Below are 22,574 nucleotides of genomic sequence, written 5' to 3'. Positions count from 1 at the left end.
AAAATAAGTCAAGAAGGAAATTGAAGATTGAAGAAGATTTCTAACATTTAAGGGCTTCAATTACAATTTCTGACATTTTGGACACTGTTTAGGCCTTGTCCAAATCTGCTTGGGCATTTTAAGCCATAATTGAATTTGCCTGCTTATCTGATTTGGATGAACTAAAGGTTTTGGTGGATCAAAACTTGCTTCAAGAATCAAATCTCTGTAGGCAGGTTGGAGTTACAGTATTCAAAGAAACCATGTTGGCAATACCAGTCTAAAAACGGCAGAATTCTACTTCCAAACCCATAAAAAATATCTTGAAGTTGTACTAGTTTCTCCTTTATCAGCTAGAGCTTTAAATACTAATTGTGAGTCTACAACTTGAGAATTTAAACATCCATTTCCTCCCTTACACCTCTCCTTATCTTCCCTAAATCCTTTGACCTATAGATCTGATGCCATAGGAGAATGGGAAATGGAGAAAAAAAATAAAATAGAGTTGCCGTTTCCTGTGCTAGGTTTCATTTAAATCAGAAATGAAATGGATGAATACTAAAGTGAGAGATGACCAACCAAATGTCACCTAACCTTTAATTAATTATTAAACACATCTTCCTTTACACCTAACTTATAAAGCATAATGTTACATTTTGATACTGTACATTTGTTTCCTCTATCAATGTATTTTTATAAAATAAGAATGGCTTTAACATGACCATTATAATTTATATTAACCACTCTAACATTATATTTCCTATTTCTGCCATGGATTCCAGTTTACACAGGTTTTCTTTACAGTCTATTGTTCGGATAGATGTTGATCTTATGAGTCATGACCATTATATTAACCATTCTAACATTGTATTTCTTATTTCTTCCATGGATTCAGATTACAATTTTTTATTTGCAGTCCATTGCTGGGTTGGATGTTGATCTTATGTTCTCTAGATGTCAAAGACGTGCAGCCATTAAACCGTCTATAAGTACAACCTACTTATTTTCCTAATGTATAGAAAAGAAATTCACTACCCTAATAAACATCTTCTCTCCATTTTCACTGATTGCTGCCTATTATCTTCACTGTTTTAGTTTCAAACATCAGAAATCTTCAAGAGAAGAGATCATGTCATTATGATGCATGATCTTTTCCTCAAGCAGATGCCATCTAGCACTGCCTTTTCTGTGCTCTACAACTTCTACTTTCCATGCTCTCTCAAGTGGCCCTTATAGAAAAAACTAACGAAATGGAAATAATCATGTGATAAAATCTTAATGTAGGTTCATACTAAGATTGCATATTTTTTTATGATAGGATACCAAGTCATTGATTATTAATGGAACTGTTCTAAACACCTGAGAAGTATGACATCTTCCTCGTCCAACAAACTGGGAATTAGAGGCATTGCATGATCCCATTAGCTACCTGCACGTTAAACTATGATCTATAAATAAAATAGCCGATGGCTTCAATATACATCCCAGAAAATACCTTTAATTCAAACAGACATGCTTATGATGAAACCTAGAAAGAGTATGCTATCACATTTTCCTACTTCATGCTGACAAGGATGAAGAGTTACAAAGGTTTCGCATATTATAACAGCAGTTTGTGCTTCTGACCAAATGAAAAAATTGCTTGTAGGATTAAGAGGCCCTAAGGTATTCCCTATTTCTGCTGTAGAATTCAATCAACACAGTTTTCTCTTTACGGTCTATTGTTGGGTTGAAGGTTGGTCTGTGTTGTCCAGGTATCAAAGATTTATAGCCATTACATCATCTATAGGTACAACATATTTCTTGTTTTATAAACATCTCTCCATTTTCACTGAGTGCTGGTCGTTATCTGAACTATTTTAAACTCAACATCAAAACACTTCAAAAACAAGAGGGCATGTCATTATGACAGACGATCTTTTTCTCTTGCAACATCCTGCTTAGCATCTAGCACTGCCTTGCCTGTGCTCTACAAGTACTTTCCATCCTCTCTTGAATGGCAGCTATAGTAAAACCAATGACACGAAAATAATCACATGATAGAAATCTTAATATAAGTTTCATACTAAGATTGTATATTTGATGATGATAGGATACCAAGTTATTGAATTTTAACATCAAATTGGATCAATCAAGATTTTCTGAACACCTGAGAAGTATAACATCTTCCTCGTTCAACAAACTGGGAATTAGAGGCATTGCATGATCCCATAAGCTACCTGCACATTAAACTATGAATTATAAAAATATGCATCCCAGAAAATACCTTAATTCAAGCAGATGTTAATAACGAAACCTAGAAAGAGACTATGTTGTCACATTTTCCTACTTTGAACAAGGATAGAGACTTACAAAGGTTTTCACATATTCTAACAGCAGTTTGTGCTTCTGACCAAAAGTATAGTTTGCTTGTAGGATTAAGAGGTCCTAAGGACAAGCATTGAATAAACTTTTTGAAAAATTGATTTTTCTCTTGCTCTGCATACAAAAAAACAAGATCTGTTGAACCCACTTTATAGAGCCAGCACATCAATGGTGGAAAGAAACAATTGAGGACTTAACATAGAACAAGAAAGATCATTGTATGGAAGAACGGGGAGCTAGAAACCATATATAACCTTTACAAATATCTGGGACATAGCAGTGTAAATTTGCAAATATTTTGACCAGAAATGCTGTCTTTTGCTGAGAATGAGAAGTAGGTGGCATGCAATTCCCTACTAGATTGCGAATACTGGTGGCCTTATTTGGGAGTCCAGCTGCTGGGCCTGATGAAACAGATCCACCACCTTTAAGTGATAGCATAGCAGTACCAGCAGCACGGAAAGGATCATAAACAAGAGTTGCATCTTCCTCAAACACTTGTGTATCATCGGCACACCAACTTGCTAAAAAATCTGATGGATGTAAAGCTGATATATCAGCTAGATCTTGTGTCTGAACAGAAACCACGGCAAGCAAGTTAAAAGGAGGCCAAGTCCATTAAAATCTTCCACTTTTTCCTCATGAGCACAAAAGGAATCTCAAAACTACTTATCACAAATTCATTATAAAATATTAAGGTACTTACAATCTTATTCATTATAAATGAACGAAAATTAGAGTCATCTGAGAAAATATCAGCCAGTCGCATTGAATTGAGAAGCAGATGACCTTTCGGAATATTGTCTGAAGAACCCTCAACTTGTGTGGATTCTTTATGCAATATTCCTTTGAGCAAATCAAGGACCTAACAACAACAAAAAAAAATTAAACATATGATACAGCTGAAGCTAGAAATGGAAGCCTGAAAACAAACAATGCTGATGTAAATTAGAAATTTAGAACATTCTTTGCCATAAATTTTTAACATCTTTCTTTGAGAGCCACACCTCTGATGCTACTAATACTGCCAAACGCATACTCCTAGGTGAGCTTGCAACTTCATCCAAATATGAGAAACTTTCCGTCTCACAAAGCTGCATTAACTGGCAGGAGGAAAACATCAAATTAAAAAAAAATTCAATTCATCTGATTTTAAAGAGGACAGAGCGCACAGGGGCCTGAATAAATATCCCAAAAGAGACAACTTCAAAAGCCATCAAACAGATACTTACAATTGATAGAACTTTGGACTTTAGACGAGACACAGAAGCAACCACATATGATGAGTCTGTGAAACTTGATGGCATTTGAAATTTCAGAACAGATAATGCCAACAAAAGTATGCCTCCATTCCTACACAGTTCCTGGGCATTTAGACACAATATGTCATTGCCTGCAAAGGATAAAGTAAAATTTCATTACCTGAAGAAACATGGCGAGTACTTCTGACCTTATTTTTGAGAAGCCGCTCTCTAAATAACGTGTGTAGGCAAAGTGACTGAAGAACTTGCAAAGAAGCTTCACAATGCTGGGAAGCTATGTGTGCTATTCTTTCAGCAGCAAGAAGGGTGGTTTTCTTGGTCATTATTTTGGCATTCAATGTACGTAATTTAATTTGGAAATAAATAATGTCTTTTCTTACTGCATCAAATGCAGCATCCATAAATATGTCCACCTGTTACAACAAACCATCTGTCAGTCTCTTTGGTTGTGTTTCAGGCTTCAGCATAGTATCTTATTTTACAGATTAAACAGAATGTAAAAATGCTAACTTTTGGCTTTAAAATATTCAAATGGTTGCAAGCCCAGAAGCCATAAGTTAAATATGTACTACAACTTGCAAGATACCATATTCATGCTGCATTTTTTTCTAATAGCAGTAACAAACCTTTGTTTTTCAAGTAAAAAATAATAGCTAAACATTACTAGAATGAAAATATTACTAGAATCCTTTTGTCTTTTTTAATGTTAGTAATGAGCTCATTTTCACTTCTAAGCAACAAATACTAGCTAAAACCACTACAGGGATCCTTGTTCTAAATTTTTAAATACATCAAATGAAAGGAGGAATAATGAACCTCTCATCATTCAGAACAAACTGAAATATACAAACTCAATATACGAAAAAAAATATACAACAAATAATGCAGTATTTGGGTACAAAGGCACAGAACAAATGGTGACAAATGAGCATTGCTGCAACTGGTATCCAGAAAAATGAAAACAAATCCAGAAATATCAAGGAAAGATTATTCCATAGATGGTTTTCTAAGAATACAGAAATACTAATGGAATCTCCTAGTTGGCTCTCAACAAGTATGCATGATTGTCTTGGACTACATCTCCATAATGTGTTCTCCAATTGGAATCCAAATCTCTTAGCCTTGTAAATCATTCCATTACCTCAAGTTGATAGCTATAAAACTTCAACTTCTTCTGAATATTCATTATCTTAGAACATTGCCTAAGAATCTGGTTTCTACACTGATGTTGGAAGCTTGCGTGGACTTTGAGCCAAAACACCCTATGTAAATGAAGTAACATTATAATGCAAAATCATTTTAGAATTTTGAATATTTCCATTACATGCTCTAGCTATATTCCCATAGAATATTGCTTATAAACGTGAGTACCTCTAGTCATCAAGGAATTTCTAGTACTGTTTTCCATGACACAGTGGATGGCTTAATAGATGGAATGGCAGAAGCTCAATTACATTACTGTCAGTAACTTAGAAGATTGAAGCTTGACTATGTTAAATCCTCCACTATGCAATGAAAGGGACTCAATTGTAACTCTAAACAACATAGGTATTTACAAGATTGGTTTACTAGTGGAAATTCCTCTAGTGTGATTTCTAAATTACAAAAGTGAAAAAAACAGATATTCAATGAATAACCAATGGCTGTCCACACAATAATCTCAAAATAGAACTATATAGTAAAAGCATAACAGTCATTTATCCATAATACACAAGGATATCTGCATATTCAATAACTTTTTTTTGTAAATTAAAGAATTTGGCCTTGATTTGCTTGCAAGTGATCACAATGTTAAATGTAGATGCAGAGACAATGACGAAGGGAGATGTGATTCACTAAACAAGGATATTGGTGGAAGATTGAATAGTGAAGATTTTCAAGCTACAACCACTTGGATTAAGGGGTCTCCAAGAAGGCCCTAATCATTGCAGCAGAAGGGCAATACAAAAATTAATGACAAGGAAGATAAGGTTGAGTTGGTTGATATCCTCATCGGAATGGATGATTTAGGACCTGAATATCAGGAGTGCAGATTGGAGATCCATCCATTCAAGTTTTGTCACAACTCGATTTAGATGAATAATTTTTAGTCTAAGTTGATAAGATGGATACTGATATTATGGATGATTGATTTAAATTTGAGATATATTATAATAATGTTTGATGTGTTTGACATTAAATTGTGATGCTATTTAATGATATTTTGATGTTATTTAATTGAAAAACAATATTTTAATGTCATGATGCTATTAACAACATTATTTTAATTATGTTGTGAATTTCTAATATCATGATGATTTGACAATTTTATTGAGTGCGAGGTGGATGCAGGGTCGACCGTCAAAGGTGGACAAATAACCGAGGAGTCGTCTTCTAGCTCGTCGGCAGTAACCTAGGGAATATGGCATGTGCATTCACACACACACACACACGTGTAATAATTAAACAAATAAATTAAAGTAATTAATTAAATAATAAAGTCGATTTGGGAAGTCGATAATAAATAACATTATGATATAATTTAAGCATAAAATATTAAAATTTAATATTAAATAAATGTTTAAAATATTAATTTAATGACTTATTTGAATTCCAGCATGTTTTAAATTTAACTTTTGAGTTTCAAATTTTGATGGAAAGTTGACTCTTAGTAACTTCCTGACAACTTTCAACTTTCTCTTCCTGACTAGCTAATAAATCTAGTCCAACTCTTGATCAATCTTCTTAACTGGCTAATCTAAATTAGTTCTCATCACTCCAACTACCAATCACTCCTGAATTTCTCCAATCAAGATCCACTTTTCTTGGATCAAACCCCAGACAAAGATAATTATAAATATATGCATCCAACTACAATATTTTTACATCCAAAAATCACATTAATTTTATGCAGGAAGAATATTGGAGGGGACGACTTCCATATATCCATCGGATTATTTTGTGTCGAGTCCGTTGTTGCTTGCAAGGCGTCTAGGTTAGCTGGAGCCAGGCGCGACCTCCTCCTCTCTAATACCTCGCCTTCTACCCGTGTTGCAGGAAAATTGTGGGGTTTATTATTATCGCCCCCTCTCCTATTTTCTTCCTGGGCGAATCATTTGGCTAAGCATTCTGGTTTTTGACTAAAACTAACTCTCTTCCACATGGGCTGTATGGTAAACTTTGGTTTATTTGTTATTATCGCCTCCTTCAAAATTGTTTATTCTGCCACTTTGCATTTACTTTGCTTACTTATGACTTGCCTAAATCAATTCCTAGCATTCTGGGAAATTCTTTGGTGGATTGATGCTGTATTTTTTTGTTGGTGGACCAATTTGGTAGTAAGAATATCGCACCCCCCCCTTATCTCTTTTTCTTAAATTCATCAATGTGGTTGGCATCTGATCTGGTTTGAATCAGATTTAACTGGCAAATCAATTTTATAGATCCTCCTGATATATTTTCTTTAACCTGCAATGACTTTGATACCAAATTTAATTTGGCTGGCTTTTCTTCTGAGCCGATTTCCTTGTGGAATAAATCGACCCACACTCTTCCCCTCTGTGATTTTAATATGGGTCGATCTGTATATATATAGTTTTGTTTGAATTTGTTTAGCTACGTTATAACGCCCCTACTATTCTTCTTTCCCATCTGAAACAATCTCTGTGGTAGGTCGATTTAATTGTTTTACTGTCAGGCATTGGACAAGGATCGATAATTTTGTAATCTGATAACTTGACAGAGGAATCGTTGTAGGTTGGCATGGATCGGTTGAAGCAGGCTTAGCCGATACCCCTTGTGGATTAAATCTTTCCTCATCTCCTCTCTTTCTTCCCTCTGTGTTTTTATTCTAAGGATCAATATACCTGTTATATAATGGATCTCAATTTTGATTGTTGATAACTGATTATTTCTAGAAGTCGATTAAATTTCCTTCTTATCTCTACAACTAACTACATAGATTGGTGATAAGCTAAGTCGATTTTTGAGTCTATCAATTTAATTAAAGAGATTCTAACAGTTATATAAATTACATAATTAGGAAATTTTGATTTATTAAATACTAATCGAGATGTAAATATTCTCTTTTGGTCTATAATGGATATAAAATTTCATAAATGTATATATATATATGACGTGTTTTTAATTCAATTGAATGGAATCTTAAATTTAAAAAGAAGTGACAAACATGATACAATAAAACATTAATTGTAAATATAAACAAAATACCCGAGAGGGGTAATTTTTATCTTTGTCTATGAGGGATGTATAATGGATAGGGTGCTTGATTATGGGTTAAACAGGGAAGGGTGTTTTCACCTACCCAAAAGGGTTTAGTTGGCCAATACTTTATTAATTTTTCTCCCTACCATATCACATGTAGATAAGTTCAACAGGTTGTTGTAAGATACTACATGCACACACTGGTCCATTCCCAAAAGTTGATGTCGGCTTGCTAGGATACTTCGTCGTGAGGGACAAAAGTTTATCATGAGCATCGGGAAGCGCAAGCTTCAATTGGTTGGGTGGATAAAATGCCTGGGTTATTTGTCCGTCTTCCAGATCGCAGATGGAGGTGAGTCTGATAGCGAGGAAGACACTACATCCGGAGACAGAGAATAATGTATATCTTGTAAAATCTTATGTAATATCGTATGATATATTAATGATCTCTTGTAATAGACCAATGTGGTCTCATAATCAAGCTAAGTAAGCTATGTATGATCAAGCTATGTAAGCTATGTAAAAGGGTCTATGAGACCTACTATCGAAAATGCAACAAGAAGTCGCCAAGAGGATGTAACTAACAGAAATAAGGAAAACTACTAACCACTAACCCACTAACACATGTCCTACTTGTGTATGATTGTGGTATGTGTGTTTTCATGCTTAGTTTTCCTTCATTTCATGAATGTTTGTTTAAGTTGTTCACATTAATCACGCGCATGAACTATTACGTAAGCGTTTCTCTTGATGAGTTTTCCTTGAATACACGATGCTCGGGTTAGATGTTAGTTGTAAAAGTCGTATTTCATAGTTTTCATATACATTAACATGTGGTTATCCTTATTTTAACTCATTCACATTTATCCATTTTGTCATTCCTTATTCATAACTTATGGATCTTACTTTCTTTTCATTGAATGCACTCCTATTAATGGCAATTGATATTTATTAAATGCATAATATTTTACCTCAAATCTTGCATTTATGGAAATAGAAATTTACCTAGATTTAATTAGGAATCAATTAGGTTAGTTTTTCCAAGGTTAGGACTAGCGGGTCCTTACAAGTTTCTTACAGATTCTACTTGAACATGTCAAAGATATAGATTTTGGATAAGGTGACAAAAGACCTGTTTAAGAAAGCCCTAATTTGTAAATTTGGGTTTGGCCAAGCAATGACGATTGAAAGAGATGGATGGGTTAAAAATGGAGAGCTTAGCCTTCCAGTATGCAACAGATAAATATGGCATATTTCATGGTGGATCCTAGTTGAGCTTCTATGGTAGTGTTGGCATGTATTTGAGACCCTAGACACTTCGTTTTAATGCCAAAGAAGAATTTTTGTCTAATGTTCTTTTGTGGGCTAGAATTTAGAAGCTTGCCCCATATTTCTTGGATGAGGAGATCCTTTGGAACTTTGCCAATTGACTAAATAAATTGGAGAATTGGTTTAAACTCTGCATCAAAAATATCACAAAGAGCAGAGAGTTCTCTATCAATGCTAGGGACTGTCTTAAGGTAAATTCATCCAAACTCATATCACAGGCTATCAGACTTTGTTCAAACCTCGGTGTATGAAGTTAGAAAACAGACAAAAGGTTAGTTGTTCAGACTTCACCAATGTAGGAAAGTTAGCAATCATGTTAGATAATAGATCCTTCCCCAAGTCCTTATATAGGTGCACGAAATAGAAAATAATTCCATTCAATATCCCACTTTCTTGTGTCCCCTTCTTTATAGCCACTTTGTTTGTGTGTAAGGGGCCACAAGTTTGAATTCACATACACCAAGTCCTCTACCTTTTTTGAGTGTAGTCAATTGTGCTTTACTAAGTGGATGAAAGAGTATGTGCTCGAATTCCTCTCACATACAGATGAACTAACAACCTATTAGGACAAAATTAGAGAGTTAAGAGTTACAAAATTTGTATTATAAAATTAAAATGTAAATAAAACTTAAAAGACAAGGATTTTTTTATAAAACTTACTTGCAATAGAATTTTGATCACAAGGGGTTGTAGGTGTGTGAATGGCTGGCCATGAAAGTACTACCAACTATGAGCATCGACCATATACTTGTCCCAAAGTGCATCAACACCACAAAATGTTGGAACATGCAAAATCTATGAACTCAACCCTCACTACATCCTGTATGTCACAATCAATGAAGAGCCTACGACATGTTGTCTTGTACCCTTGATTGACTTCAACATCTTTATACGGAGCAACTCTTATAACAAAAAGGAGCTCAACATTCTAATATTTGGGACTCAATGCAAAGGCAAGAGGATGTAGCAAGTGGTCATTTGGTTCCATCTCTCTTCAATGATTTTGTGCAATTGTTTGAAGATTTTTTCTTCAAGATCGTCCTCTTTTTTTCTCAATCATTGTGACAATGCCATCATATAACTCATCCAAACAAAATCTCTACATGTTGGTATAGCTGAACATGTTTAATATGGGCTCAATGAAACTGAGGAGATACTCAACACAATCCCATTAAATGTCATCTAAGATCATTTGTTTAACCTTGTCTACCCTTGTAGTGCTAAATTGCCTCGATATGGACCAATTTGGGTTGATGACCATGTTAGATAGTGCCTCATCAACAACACAAGTTGTCTCAACACAATTGTACTGGAGGTCTCAACACAATTGTGCTGGAGGCAAAACGAGTCTTAGCTACCTATTTGAAAATTAAAAATTAAAAAAAATTAAAATTTACAAAAATTAATATAAAATAAACAAACAAGTTTACTAAAATGAACCATATTTATTGTTTAACTTACCTTCGATGGTTCCAATTTCAAGAATGTGCTAAATATGCCTTGTGACATATGGTGATTGGTGAAACATTTGCATCTCTTTGGCCACAACATACACCTATTTGATCCAATCAATTTTGGTGCCAATTTTTTGTAGCATGAGGTTGATGGAGTTGACAACACAAGGTGTCCAAAAAAATGTGAATAATGCTCCTCAACCAATAACCTAGCCACTCTACAAATTTTGGCATTGTTTGTTATAACATGCATAACATTTCAAGCGTCAACTTCATCAATGGCTTGACAAAGGATGTTATCTATAAATGCATCATCCTTCACCTCCCATTCACAATCCATTGCTCTCAAATACTTTGCCCCTTTAGCAAGCACTACAATAACATTGATCAATGGTCATCTTTTTTTGCATCTTCCCATCCATCAAAAAAGATGGAAACCCCTATTGCAACCCACAAATCCCTTCCCTACCATTGCCCTAACTATCTCCCCATGCATGAATGCACACAACCATTATTTTGTAGGGTGATACTTTACCCCCCACAATTCGAGATACCTCTTAATTAATCAGTCCCAGCCCCCTACAATTCTATGGGGGTAGGGTGAGTGCCCTACTATTCTAAAGGAATCAGCTCGCTAGCCCTTTCAAATGATAAGGGAATTCGAGAAACTTGCTAGCCTGCTAGAATGAGGAACGTGTTAAAATTCCCTTTAGCCCCCCACCCAATCCCACACACGCCCCTACTATTCTATGGGCTATTGCTTTCAGAACTACAATCTCACCCAACCTTATTCTAGCCCCCTACAATTCTAAAGGGCTAGCGGGCTAATTAGGCCTCAAGGAGTCCACTTTTTCCAATAAGGTGCCATGCACCTTCAAAACCATAGCTAGTCTACAATGAATCGCAATTAATCACGAATCACAAATGATGTCAATTTCTACCCCTTGAAAATCACAAATCACATTAAAAATTGTTAACCAATTTTCATTGATTTTTTGCAAATTAATCGTGTTCAAATCACAAAAAAATGGGCAAAAAAACATTAAAAATCACAACAAAAAACCCACGAAACCCTAAGAATAACCCATGAAATAGCAATTTATCGCGCTTTTTATTTAAAATGCATTGACCTACAAAATTTGAGGGTTATTGAAGCATCAAGCGTTCAAATCCAAAATAAATTGGCAAATAAATTGCCATGGCAGCGTAGCTACGGTTTCCAAAAAACTCATAATGGTAGGAGCAGATTCCAGGTGCTTTTTGTGAGTTATCAGCCTTCCGAGGAGCCACAATACCTAGTGTGGAAAGCTACAAGGGCCTGTGGCCATGGAGCCAAGTTCACCTATTCCTCAAGGCGTGTGTAGACCCTATCCATCACTACTTTTTTTAATATTTTTAAACTATACAATAGTTATTATATATTAATATAGTAGTTATATTAAATTAATATAATAACATGTATGATAATGAATATATATATTAATATAATATAACGATTATATTAAATTAATATAATAATATATTATAATTATATTATTATTGTATCAATGCATTGATATAATGCTATATTATAATTTTTGTATTATAATAAATATATTTATATAATATAGTTATTATTTTATATATAATTATAATTTATTATAATTCTATTATTATTGAATTGATTTAATTATTATTGTATTATAATAAATATATTAATATAATAATATATTAATAATTATATAATATTGTAAAATTGCTCATATTTGAACAGGAGTAAAGATATTGTTGTTGTGTTTCCCCCTGACCGTTAGGGTTTCTACAAGAGTTCGCAAACATGGATGTGTTTCTCAAGTAGGCCAACAATCTTGTGGATCCTCAAGTGGTTTTGAGCAAGGCTCCTATTCTCTCTTTGCAACCAATTCTCTTCCTATTGATGGTAGGGCTTTGCAGGAAGGCAGCCAAAAATGTGGCTCCTCTTCTGTACACAATGATGGCAACATTGCGTGGAGGATGATGGAACAACAAGGAGTTCAAAATATACAGGCGAAAGAGGCTAAAATGGGTATTATGGGCATGGGGGCTTGTTGGAGTGGGGGTTCCAAAGGTACAGCTATCCATTTTTTTGGTTTGAGCCTATGAATGTTAGGCCATCTGTGTGTTTTGATGTTGAGACTGCTAAAGAAGTGAAGAAGAACAAGCTTTATTTTGTTGAGATGGGTTTGATCGAGAGGTTTAAAGGGTTTTGGCCTAGCCCAGAAAAGTTACACAAGTGGATTATTGAATGTTGAAGCCCCATTTTGGAGGGTGAGTAGATCTATCCAGGTGCTTGTGGTTTTTTTGTGGTAGTGTTCAACAACGTGAAGGACAAGAAGAGAATCCTCTATGAGTTTCTCTGGTGCTAGGAAGAGAAGCACGTACTTTTATTGAAACCATGTTATCCAACCTTCAACCCAGTAACGGAGTCTTTCAAAAAAATCCCAATATGGGTAAGACTACCAAATTGACCATTACAGTTCTAGTTTGAATCTCGTTTCAAAGCTATAGAAAACACTTCGGGGGTGGATGAGGGCTCTCTAGGTTTTTTGCATACTACCTATGCACGCATCTTAGTAGAGATGGACATGTCTACAACTCCTACATATTTATCTTTGAAATCAACGAAGGAGAACTAGGTCGAGCTAGTAGATTACAAAAGTATCCCCTTTAGATGTAGAAGATGCTTTCAAACAAAGCATATGGCTGCTAAATGTGACAAGAAAAAACCAAAAGGACTAGCTACCTGGTGGAGCGTGGTATCCCCCCACCATTATTTGGTTGAGAAAGAAAAATATTTCCTGCAAGAAGAGGGAAACAGAAAGAAAGTTGATAAAATCGACAAGAAAAATCTGAATCTAGATGATGCAAGCAAGGAGGCTGATAAAACAATCAAGGGTATGCAAAGATCAGACCCCTCAATTGCAAAAGTGATAGAGGGGTTGGTGTCAATAATTAGGGGCAATGTACAAGTTGGATGTTCTATGGTGGATAGAGATGGTAGCCATGCTGGTTCAAATAGCACAGTGGAGCCGAATAGGGGTTTCATTTGGTGTTTCTGTTGAGGTGACTCTGGGAGTTTCTGAGTAGGGGGGAGGGTAGATAGAGGTGTAGGGGAAGAGGCTCAAGTGAGCAATGAAGGACAGTTCGCTCAATTGTTTGCCTCACTCACATCACATGATTGAAGCTAAGCAAAAGACTTGATTTGATGACCTGTTGAAGGGTCTTTGCACTTTGTTGCCTTGTTATTTGGGGAGGCGGCTCCCTAGTTGTAGCCCCACCTAGTTCTGGACAGGCAAAAAATTAGCTCTTAATTAATAAATTGAAAACTTTTACCAATCAAAAAATAAAATTATATAATATTATAATATTATTAAAATAATAAAATAGTATAACTATAATACAATAATAATAGATTTATAATATATTATCATAAAATATTATTATAATATATTAATACGATATAGCTATTATATTATTGTATTATAATATATTATTCATTTTTGTGACATCCAATTTTTTCCCCAATCCCAATTTTTTCAAAAAAACTTATACTTCCGATTTGTCGATCGTTCCCCCAAACAATTATTCTTCTTGCTATCCTCAAAACAACCTAGGCCCTTGTAATCTTGCTTTCACCATTTGTTGCCAATATGGTGAGCAACCAACATTGAATGCCAATCCATTTGCATAGAGGCATCTCACTATGTATCGATCAGCAATCCCTTGAGACTCTTATGAAATGTCATTTCCAACAATCCATTTGATCTCTTATGTGTAGAGGCCACAAGTTGTTCTTCAGATGTGGACAAAAATGGATGGCTCTTTGTAGGTTGAAAATGGGAAGGTAGTGTAGGGGGCTTCATCCCTCGAGATCCTTTCTTTAACAAAGAATGATTTGATTTATGGCTTGCTACTTGATCTACGTTTTCTTGCTCTTCAAAATATGCCAAGTCTTGTCCTTTTGGAATGCCATTAACACCTATGCCGAGACAAAATTTGATGCCTTGAGAAAGGATCTTGCACAAATGGCCTTTTACTCAACTATATGAGCTTGAATATCTAACTTTAAATTCACCATTTATTATTAATTGTTTTTGGCTTCTTTCAACTGAAATTTATGGTTTTCATGGATAAAGAGAAATGAGCAATGGTTCCAAGGTAATAGGAGGGTACTTACTAAGTCTAATAGAAGGCACACTTTTCATGATATTTATATGCAAGTGCTTATAACCATGAAGATATCCAAAAAGAAGTTTGTCGAACTGATAAAGAATGGAACTGTGGATGTAAAAAAAGCAGAAGTAAAATATGTGATGCACTGGCTGTTCAATAGATCAGATAGCATTCCCTTCCTAAAGGGATTCTACAAATTTTAGAGGAAGTACAACAACAAATACTCTGTGTAGACACTGAAGAGAGGCCTGGGGCAGAATGAAAGAGAAAATTTTCATGTCAACCAAGTAGAGGACTTCACAATTGAGGTGGTGATATCTAACCACGACCTTTCGAAAAGTGAACCACCCATGGGTTGGAATGGTTTAGACTCCTACAGTGGAGAAGCAGCAGGAACTTCTAATGACAATCATAAATAGTTACAACTTACAGCTACAGACCTATTATATGCAGTTTTATAGATATAAACAGCCTAAAGCTTAGATTTTTGTAACCATAAAGGATTCCTTTCTGTAATAGCAGACATAAGTGGCACAAACCCTGCATGGTCTTGCAGTTAGATAGAACCCAACTTTGATGACAAAAAACAGTTAACCTATAATGTCATTTAATTTTGCATATTAGTAATATACGTTCAATCCAAAAAATCCTATTTTTTCCTGATTTTTTCAAAAAAAAAATATACTTTTGATTTGCCAATTTTTCCCCAAACGATTATTGCTGCTATGCTCAAAACAACCTAGGCCCTTGTACACTTTTGGAGCCTCATTAATTACTTTCACCATTTGTTGCCAGTATGGTGAGCGAACGACATTGAAAACCAATCCATTTGCATAGACACATCTTGCTATGTGCTGGTTGACAATCTCTTCAGACTTGTTATGAAATGTCATTTCCAACAGTCCCTTTGATCTATTATGTGTAGAGGGCACAAGTGGTTCTTCAGATGTGGACAAAAATGGATGGCCCTTTGTAGGTTGAAAATGAGAAGGTGGTGCAGGGGGGCTTCATCCCTTGAGATCCTTTCTTTTATAAAGGATGATTTGATTTACAGCCTGCTACTTTATCTGCTTTTTCTTGCTATTCAAAATATGCCAACACTTGTGCTTCTGGAATGCTATTCCCATCTATGCCAAGACAAAATTTGACGACTTGAGCAAGGATCTTGCACAAATGCCTTTTCACTCAACTGTATGAGCTTGAATATCTAACTTTACATTCACCAAAAACCCAAACATAGCCCCAACCACCTAGAAGTTGTTGTACCATTTCAACATATTTCCAAAGGGGAGAGTTTTGTCTATTTTGAAACAGGGTTGACTCACGGAGCTAGAATCAATTGCCATTGTAATACCTGAGACAACAGGTTCAATAAAAAACACATTCAAAGATTTGAAACAAAAGAAATTTGAAAAAAAAAAAATATATATATATATATATATACAACTTAATAGTTAATACATTTTAAAAAATTAAGCATGTGTCATACATACCTAAAAGAATGAAAAATAACCAAAAACTTCAAAACAAAACAAGAGAGTTCATCTATTCAAAAAAAAAAGTAGGAAAAAGAAACCAAAAACTTCAATAAAACTACCACTTTTGAAGAAATCGTCCTCTACGTTCTCCTTGGCAACAAACAAACTCTTGCAGATGTGGAGGAGTAGCACAACAACCAGCTTGGAGCATTCAACGATCAATCTTCAACTCTATGCAATGCAGGAAAATATTTTTATTTTTCATTCACAACATCAAAAATGAGTTTGCTTTTGCCTTTTGGATATTTTCTATGCCACATTTTTGGCTTTCGAGGGCAAATTGGGCTTTTAGGGTAAAAAAGTCAAAAAAATGGCAAAAAATTTGCAGATGTGGCATGGGCACCCACCAAATTCACCACGGGTTCATCTCAGTTTGCCCAAGACAAACCCCGCAAGGATTACATGGAATCTTATCCAGACTCCCAGGTGAAACAAATTGGCACCCACACCCAGGCCCAACCAGAACGAGACCCAACCGCCATACACAGTGCCACCAGTAACGTAAAAAATAACTATGACAAGCTCAACTATCTCCACATGTCATGTATACCCCTGATTTTTTTTTAATTTGTTGCAATAATTTTCCAATTGGTTTGTTAATAACATTCAGCTCTTGATTTTTGAAATGATTTGCCAATAGAAGGGTCAACTTGTCAATACAAAATGAGCGTTTCTTGCTCTTAAGACTCCAGGTTTAAATTCTTTCAATAATCATTCAACTTTCTGTTCCAATGTTCTTGAAGGTTTTGACATTTCACACAAAGCATTTCAATATGTATCGATAGCATAGCTGAACCAACAAATCAAAGCTTTCAATTACCTCTTAATTACAACATTGATTAGCTGTTTAGACTTGCTACAGAAGAATTAAAAGACAGTCAGAATTTTCTGTCAACAAAATGTCACAGAAGATAATGTCTCCATTTCTGAAATAACTGTTTACAGAAGATAATGTCTCCATTTCTTTACTGCTTGAACTATAGCATAAAACTCCCAATCATAAACATAATACTTCTTTGGATCACTCAACTTTTCACTGAAATTGAAGGAGGAACCCTTCAGTTTCAGTCTATGTGCTTGAGGAAGGAGCTACTAAACATATCGCATAAGAGAAGCAAGAACGGCAAAAGAAGTAAAGAAGAAAATTGAAGATTGAAGAAGATTTTTAACATTTGAGGGCTTCAATTACAATTTCTGACGTTGTGGACACTGTTTAGGCCTTGTCCAAATCTGCTTGAGCATTTTAAGCCATATTTGAATTTGCCTGCTTATCTGATTTGGAGGAACTAAAGGTTTCGGTGGATCAAAACTTGCTTCAAGAATCAAATCTGATCATAAATCTCTGTAGGCAGGTTGGAGTTACAGTATTCAAAGAAACCATGTTGGCAGTACCACTCTAAAAACGGCAGAATTCTACTTCCAAACCCATGAAAAATGTCTTGAAGTTGTACTAGTTTCTCCTTTATCAGCTAGAGACTCAAATACTAATTGTGGGTCTACAACTTGAGAATTTAAACATCCATTTCCTCCCTTACACCTCTCCTTATCTACCCTAAATCCTTTCACCTATTGATCTGATACCATAGGAGAATGGGAAATGGAGAAAAATTCATAAAATAGAGTTGCAGTTTCCTGTGCTAGGCTTCATTTAAATCAGAAATGAAATGGATGAATACTAAAGTGGGAGATGACCAACCAAATGTCACCTAACCTTTGATTAATTATTAAACACATCTTCCTTTACACCTAACTTATAAAGCATAATGTTACATTTTGATACTGTACATTTGTTTCCTCTATCAATGTATTTTTATGAAATAAGAATGGCTTTAACATGACCATTATAATTTATATTAACCACTCTAACATTGTATTCCCTATTTCTGCCATGGATTCCAGTTTACACAGGTTTTCTTTACAGTCTATTGTTGGGTTAGATGTTGATCTTATGTTATGAGTCATGAACAATATATTAACCATTCAAACATTGTATTTCCTATTTCTTCCATGGAGTTCAAATTACAATTTCACATAGAAGCGAAGTTGGAACTCAAAACCAACGCCAAGTGCCCAAAACAGCACTTTCTAAATATAGCATATGCCAAAAAAAGAATTATTGTCAACACCCTCTAAAACTAAAACTGAGCTCACTAAGAATATTGGAGCCCTCCTAGCACATCAGGAAACCTACGAAAAAACCCTAAAAACTAGCCGACGCTCACAAAACATGATGGCATAAAAATGGGGACATTACAATCCTCCCTCCCCAAAAATTGCTTTTCCCCAAGCAATGCCAACTCATAAACTGATAGATCCCAGAAAAAATTCAGTGAGATTTGTAGCTCCATCTGCTGAAAACACTGTAATGTTGGGCTACTTCACAAATGATCTCCTAAAATCCTCCTGTAAGAAGAGTACCCAAACACCACAAGAACTCGGCCAACCCCTTAGCCAATTGCTCTCCATAATCATAAATTTGAGGCACCATAGGAACAAACTCAAGAAAGTAAATGTAAATTCTCTCATTCTCAATACCCTGCACATCAAGATTACAGTTATCACCATAAAGTAACATGTTGTCCCATCCATAAGTGCAAGCTGAAATCAAGAGGCAACCACTCATTGATGCCTACATACCCATCCAACACTAAACTTGCTCAGTTGCTACACTTATCCCTTCATGTGAAACCAAAAACTAACCCTGTTTGGAGGCTGAATGGTCTGAAATTGCTCAAATCTGCAAATGTTTAAGTATCGATTTTCAAAACTCATCACCCCAAAAGAACAATCCCTGCGATACTGAAAATCCTTGGCCAAAATGAGGTTTTTAATCATTCCCTTGGCTGCAAACCCACTTCCATGAGTCACCAACACTTACGAGATCCAAATTTTGTTCAAAATTTCTCTACAATCCACTTGTATGAACACAAATGGACTCAAATGACTGTACAAAGAGATAACTGTAGCATTTCTTTCACCTTTCGGATCTTCCATGGTATGTCTCTCTTGTCATGTTTAATTCCCAACAAGCCATGCAAACAATCCTAGGCATAGATACTCACCCCCAAAAAGGCTCCACCATGCAAAGGTCCATCAACCTCTAAGGCACCATAGTACTCCTCTCCTTGTGGTGAATCCACGAAGTAATCCATCATGCCATACTGAACCCATCCATTATGACCCAACATAAGAAGCAAACTATCACTAAGAACCTATTCTTCCCTAAACTACTAAGTTGCCGGTACAGGTACGGGTACATGGGTATGGTACGCCAGTGTGGCAATTTTTTGGGGGGGGAGTTTGGGTACGTCCGTACAAAAAGATATGAAAATCATAAATATATACATATATGGGTGAATTTGGATCGGTTTTGAAAGCCCGTTGAGGAATAGAGCTAGCAGTCGTTGCCATTATGCTATCTACAACTAATTTAAATAATTATTAACATTTAATATTAAACAATAAATTATAGATGTTTAACATTTAAATTTAATTTAAAGTGAAAGTGGAATTATTATGATTATGAAAGTAACCTATAACAATATTTAAATATTTACAAACTTCTAATACGAAAGTAACCCATAATTAAATATAATTATGAAAGTAACCTATAATTAAATATTTAAATTTTATTTAATGTGAAAATAAAATATTAATTACAAAATAGTTAAAATATTCATTATTAAAATAATAAAAATACAAATCAAAATTAAATATGTAATTAATATTTTATTTTCACATTAAATAAAATTTAAATATTTAATATTTATTATTTGTATAAATTAATATATAAATCATTAATTAATAAATTTATATCAAGACTCGATTTATTTTGTTTAAAATACAAAATACAAATAAAAATACAAAGACTACATAAACAAAACTATAGAAAATAAACATAAACAAAATAAATCGATGAAGATTAAAATACAAACAAGACATCAACAAAACTATAGAAACAAATTAAACAATTTTGATTTTAGTTCCGTCGTTGTTGGTCGTCGTTGGTCTACCTCTGTGCCATGTGTTGTGTGTCGTGTGTCATGTGTCGTATGTCGTCGTGCCCTCGCTGGTTTTCTCTGTCGTTTACCTCTGTGTCGTCGCTGGTTTTCTTTGCCTTTTCCTTTGTGCGTCGTGCCCTTTTCTCTACCGAAGACAAGCGAAATGCATTTTGTCTTTTCGTTTTAGGATTTAAACTTTAAACGACCCAATTTCATTCTGCAAATTCAATGAAAACCCCCTCGAAAATTGTGTGACGTGGATTCATCCAAAAAAACTCCATGGAATCGTCATGTCAACCTCAGATGCGTTGGCATTCGTGGGTCAAAACGGGGATGCGTTTCAGGAGCAAAAAAGAGGAACCCTGTCCGAATCCATTGGGATTCAAAGTCGAATCCGAATCAGACACGTACCGTACCCGGATTCGGCGAAAAAGTTGGAGGTACCGGTAACTTAGCTAAACTATCAACATGCATCTTCAAAAGAGGATTATGAAATGCAAACTCCACATTAACGTCAAAAAGGGAATTATCCAAAATCTGAAAATCATCATTACCTCCCTATTGTGACTTTGTATTTGGTACATGATCGAATACTCCCTACATCACTTGGCATGTAGCGATTTGGGATGCCTCCTATGTCATTCCCCCTAACACCACCACTTTGAAATTTCAGCCCCATAGATTTTAGGTTCAGGGTGACATCATCAAGAGAACACAACCACTGCATACCAAGAACAACCTATGAGCCTCCTGTGTTCACAACATAAAAATTATCATTGACTTCATAGTGGTTCAAAAGGAGCCTCAATTGAGGAATCTTCCCCATGCAAGACATAGTGTATCCATTCACCATCATGACTCTAAAGCAACCAAACTTCATAATTTTTACTTTTTAGCCCTCTCTGTGCTACTATGTCCTCATCAATGAAATTAAGTGTGGCACCACTATCAATTAGAGAAACAATTTTCTGTCCTTCCAACATGCCTCTAACTCTGAATGAATCATTAATTTTAAGACTAGAGAGTCTAGCAAGTATACCTCCATTTCCCTTCCCTTCTTCAGACTCTTCTGCTGATTTTGCTCCCTCACTATCCTCTAATTCTGTTCGCTGGTCTGAAGTTTCCGATTCAGATTTATTAGCTGAATATACCTCCAATTGACAGTTTTTTCCCTTTTCCAAACACTTATGACTTGGGGGCCATGGTTCCTTGCATGTGAAACAAAAATTTTACTTCCTTAGCTCTATTTTGAAGTCATATTACACCTTCGAGGAGGGCTCTTTGGGTTGACTATTTTGCTTGTTATCATGTTTCCTACCCTTTTTCATCCTAAAGGGTTTTAGACGAGAATTTGTTCTTTAGGATAGCAAGCTCCATGCTTCTAGCCTTCCTCATGGCCTACTACAAACTAGGTGTATCAAAGGCCTCACTGAAAAGGACTATCAAACTACTCTCGGCGATATCCAAAACAAGTAACAACTGATAACCTCTGAAACTCTGAAATATAGGCATACATAGTACCATGTTGCCTCAACTATGCTTGCTTCCTGAAATGCAATTCCAAGTCCTTCCTCTCAAACTTCTCGATGAGTTTGTTGGTGAACTCATCATATGTGGTGATTGCTCTATGACCCATATGATTAGGCCATGGTGCCACCGCTCATGTACAATACCATCCAAACGTAGTGAGGCAAACTTAGTTGCCTTATCCTCAGCCATCGGTCTAAGAGCCAAGTAGTTATCTAGCTTCTAGACCCAAGATCTAGCTGTGCATTTGTCACTCCCATCAAAGTGAGCAATAGTAATCTTGCTCAAGGCCTGCTGTAAATCTCTTTGTATTGCTAGTCCTCTCTGTTCAGCTCTACCTTCTCCCCTTTTCTTCTTTTGATCCATGAACTCATTAAATGTTAAGCCATGTTTGATCTCTTCACAAAGGGTGTCATATTCTATATAAATATGTCTCACTTCATCTACCAACAGAAGTGGAGTCTAATGAGCAACCCAAACCACATCTTTGCGTACGAAAATGGGTCGTAGGGACCTAGGCACTGACCTAGACCCTACTGTTGTAGTTTGTCTCACATTATTACCCTGCTGATTTGAAAAACTAGTTTCCCCACTTTGTCTCTGATTGCCCTGTGAGTTGTTCTGAATCACTAGAGGTATATTCTGATTGATTTAACCCAATAGTTGTGACATCATATTCATCATAGCATCAAACTTTCTTTCCATCCTTGTATTGGGACTAAAAGA

The 22,574-nt window shown here is 35.4% G+C and overlaps 1 protein-coding gene across 3 annotated transcripts in view; it reads right to left on the bottom strand.

Annotated features, from left to right (window-relative positions):
* LOC131046085 (nodulin homeobox) overlaps positions 1 to 22,574 on the bottom strand; it is a 141,138-nt gene that overhangs the window by 67,773 nt on the left and 50,791 nt on the right. For all 3 annotated transcript variants that reach the window (XM_057979746.2, XM_057979745.2, XM_057979744.2), the window contains 7 exons: positions 3,794 to 4,018; positions 3,576 to 3,707; positions 3,351 to 3,446; positions 3,050 to 3,208; positions 2,598 to 2,916; positions 2,332 to 2,457; positions 2,129 to 2,198 (listed from right to left, as the gene is read on the bottom strand). In XM_057979746.2, coding sequence (XP_057835729.2) covers positions 2,129 to 2,198; positions 2,332 to 2,457; positions 2,598 to 2,916; positions 3,050 to 3,208; positions 3,351 to 3,446; positions 3,576 to 3,707; positions 3,794 to 4,018 — 1,127 coding nt within the window. The remainder of the gene's footprint in view (positions 1 to 2,128; positions 2,199 to 2,331; positions 2,458 to 2,597; positions 2,917 to 3,049; positions 3,209 to 3,350; positions 3,447 to 3,575; positions 3,708 to 3,793; positions 4,019 to 22,574) is intronic.

Source organism: Cryptomeria japonica, chromosome 1 (assembly GCF_030272615.1).
Source record: "Cryptomeria japonica chromosome 1, Sugi_1.0, whole genome shotgun sequence".
NCBI classification, from domain to species: Eukaryota; Viridiplantae; Streptophyta; class Pinopsida; order Cupressales; family Cupressaceae; genus Cryptomeria; species Cryptomeria japonica.
This window is presented reverse-complemented; position numbering and strand designations above follow the sequence as displayed.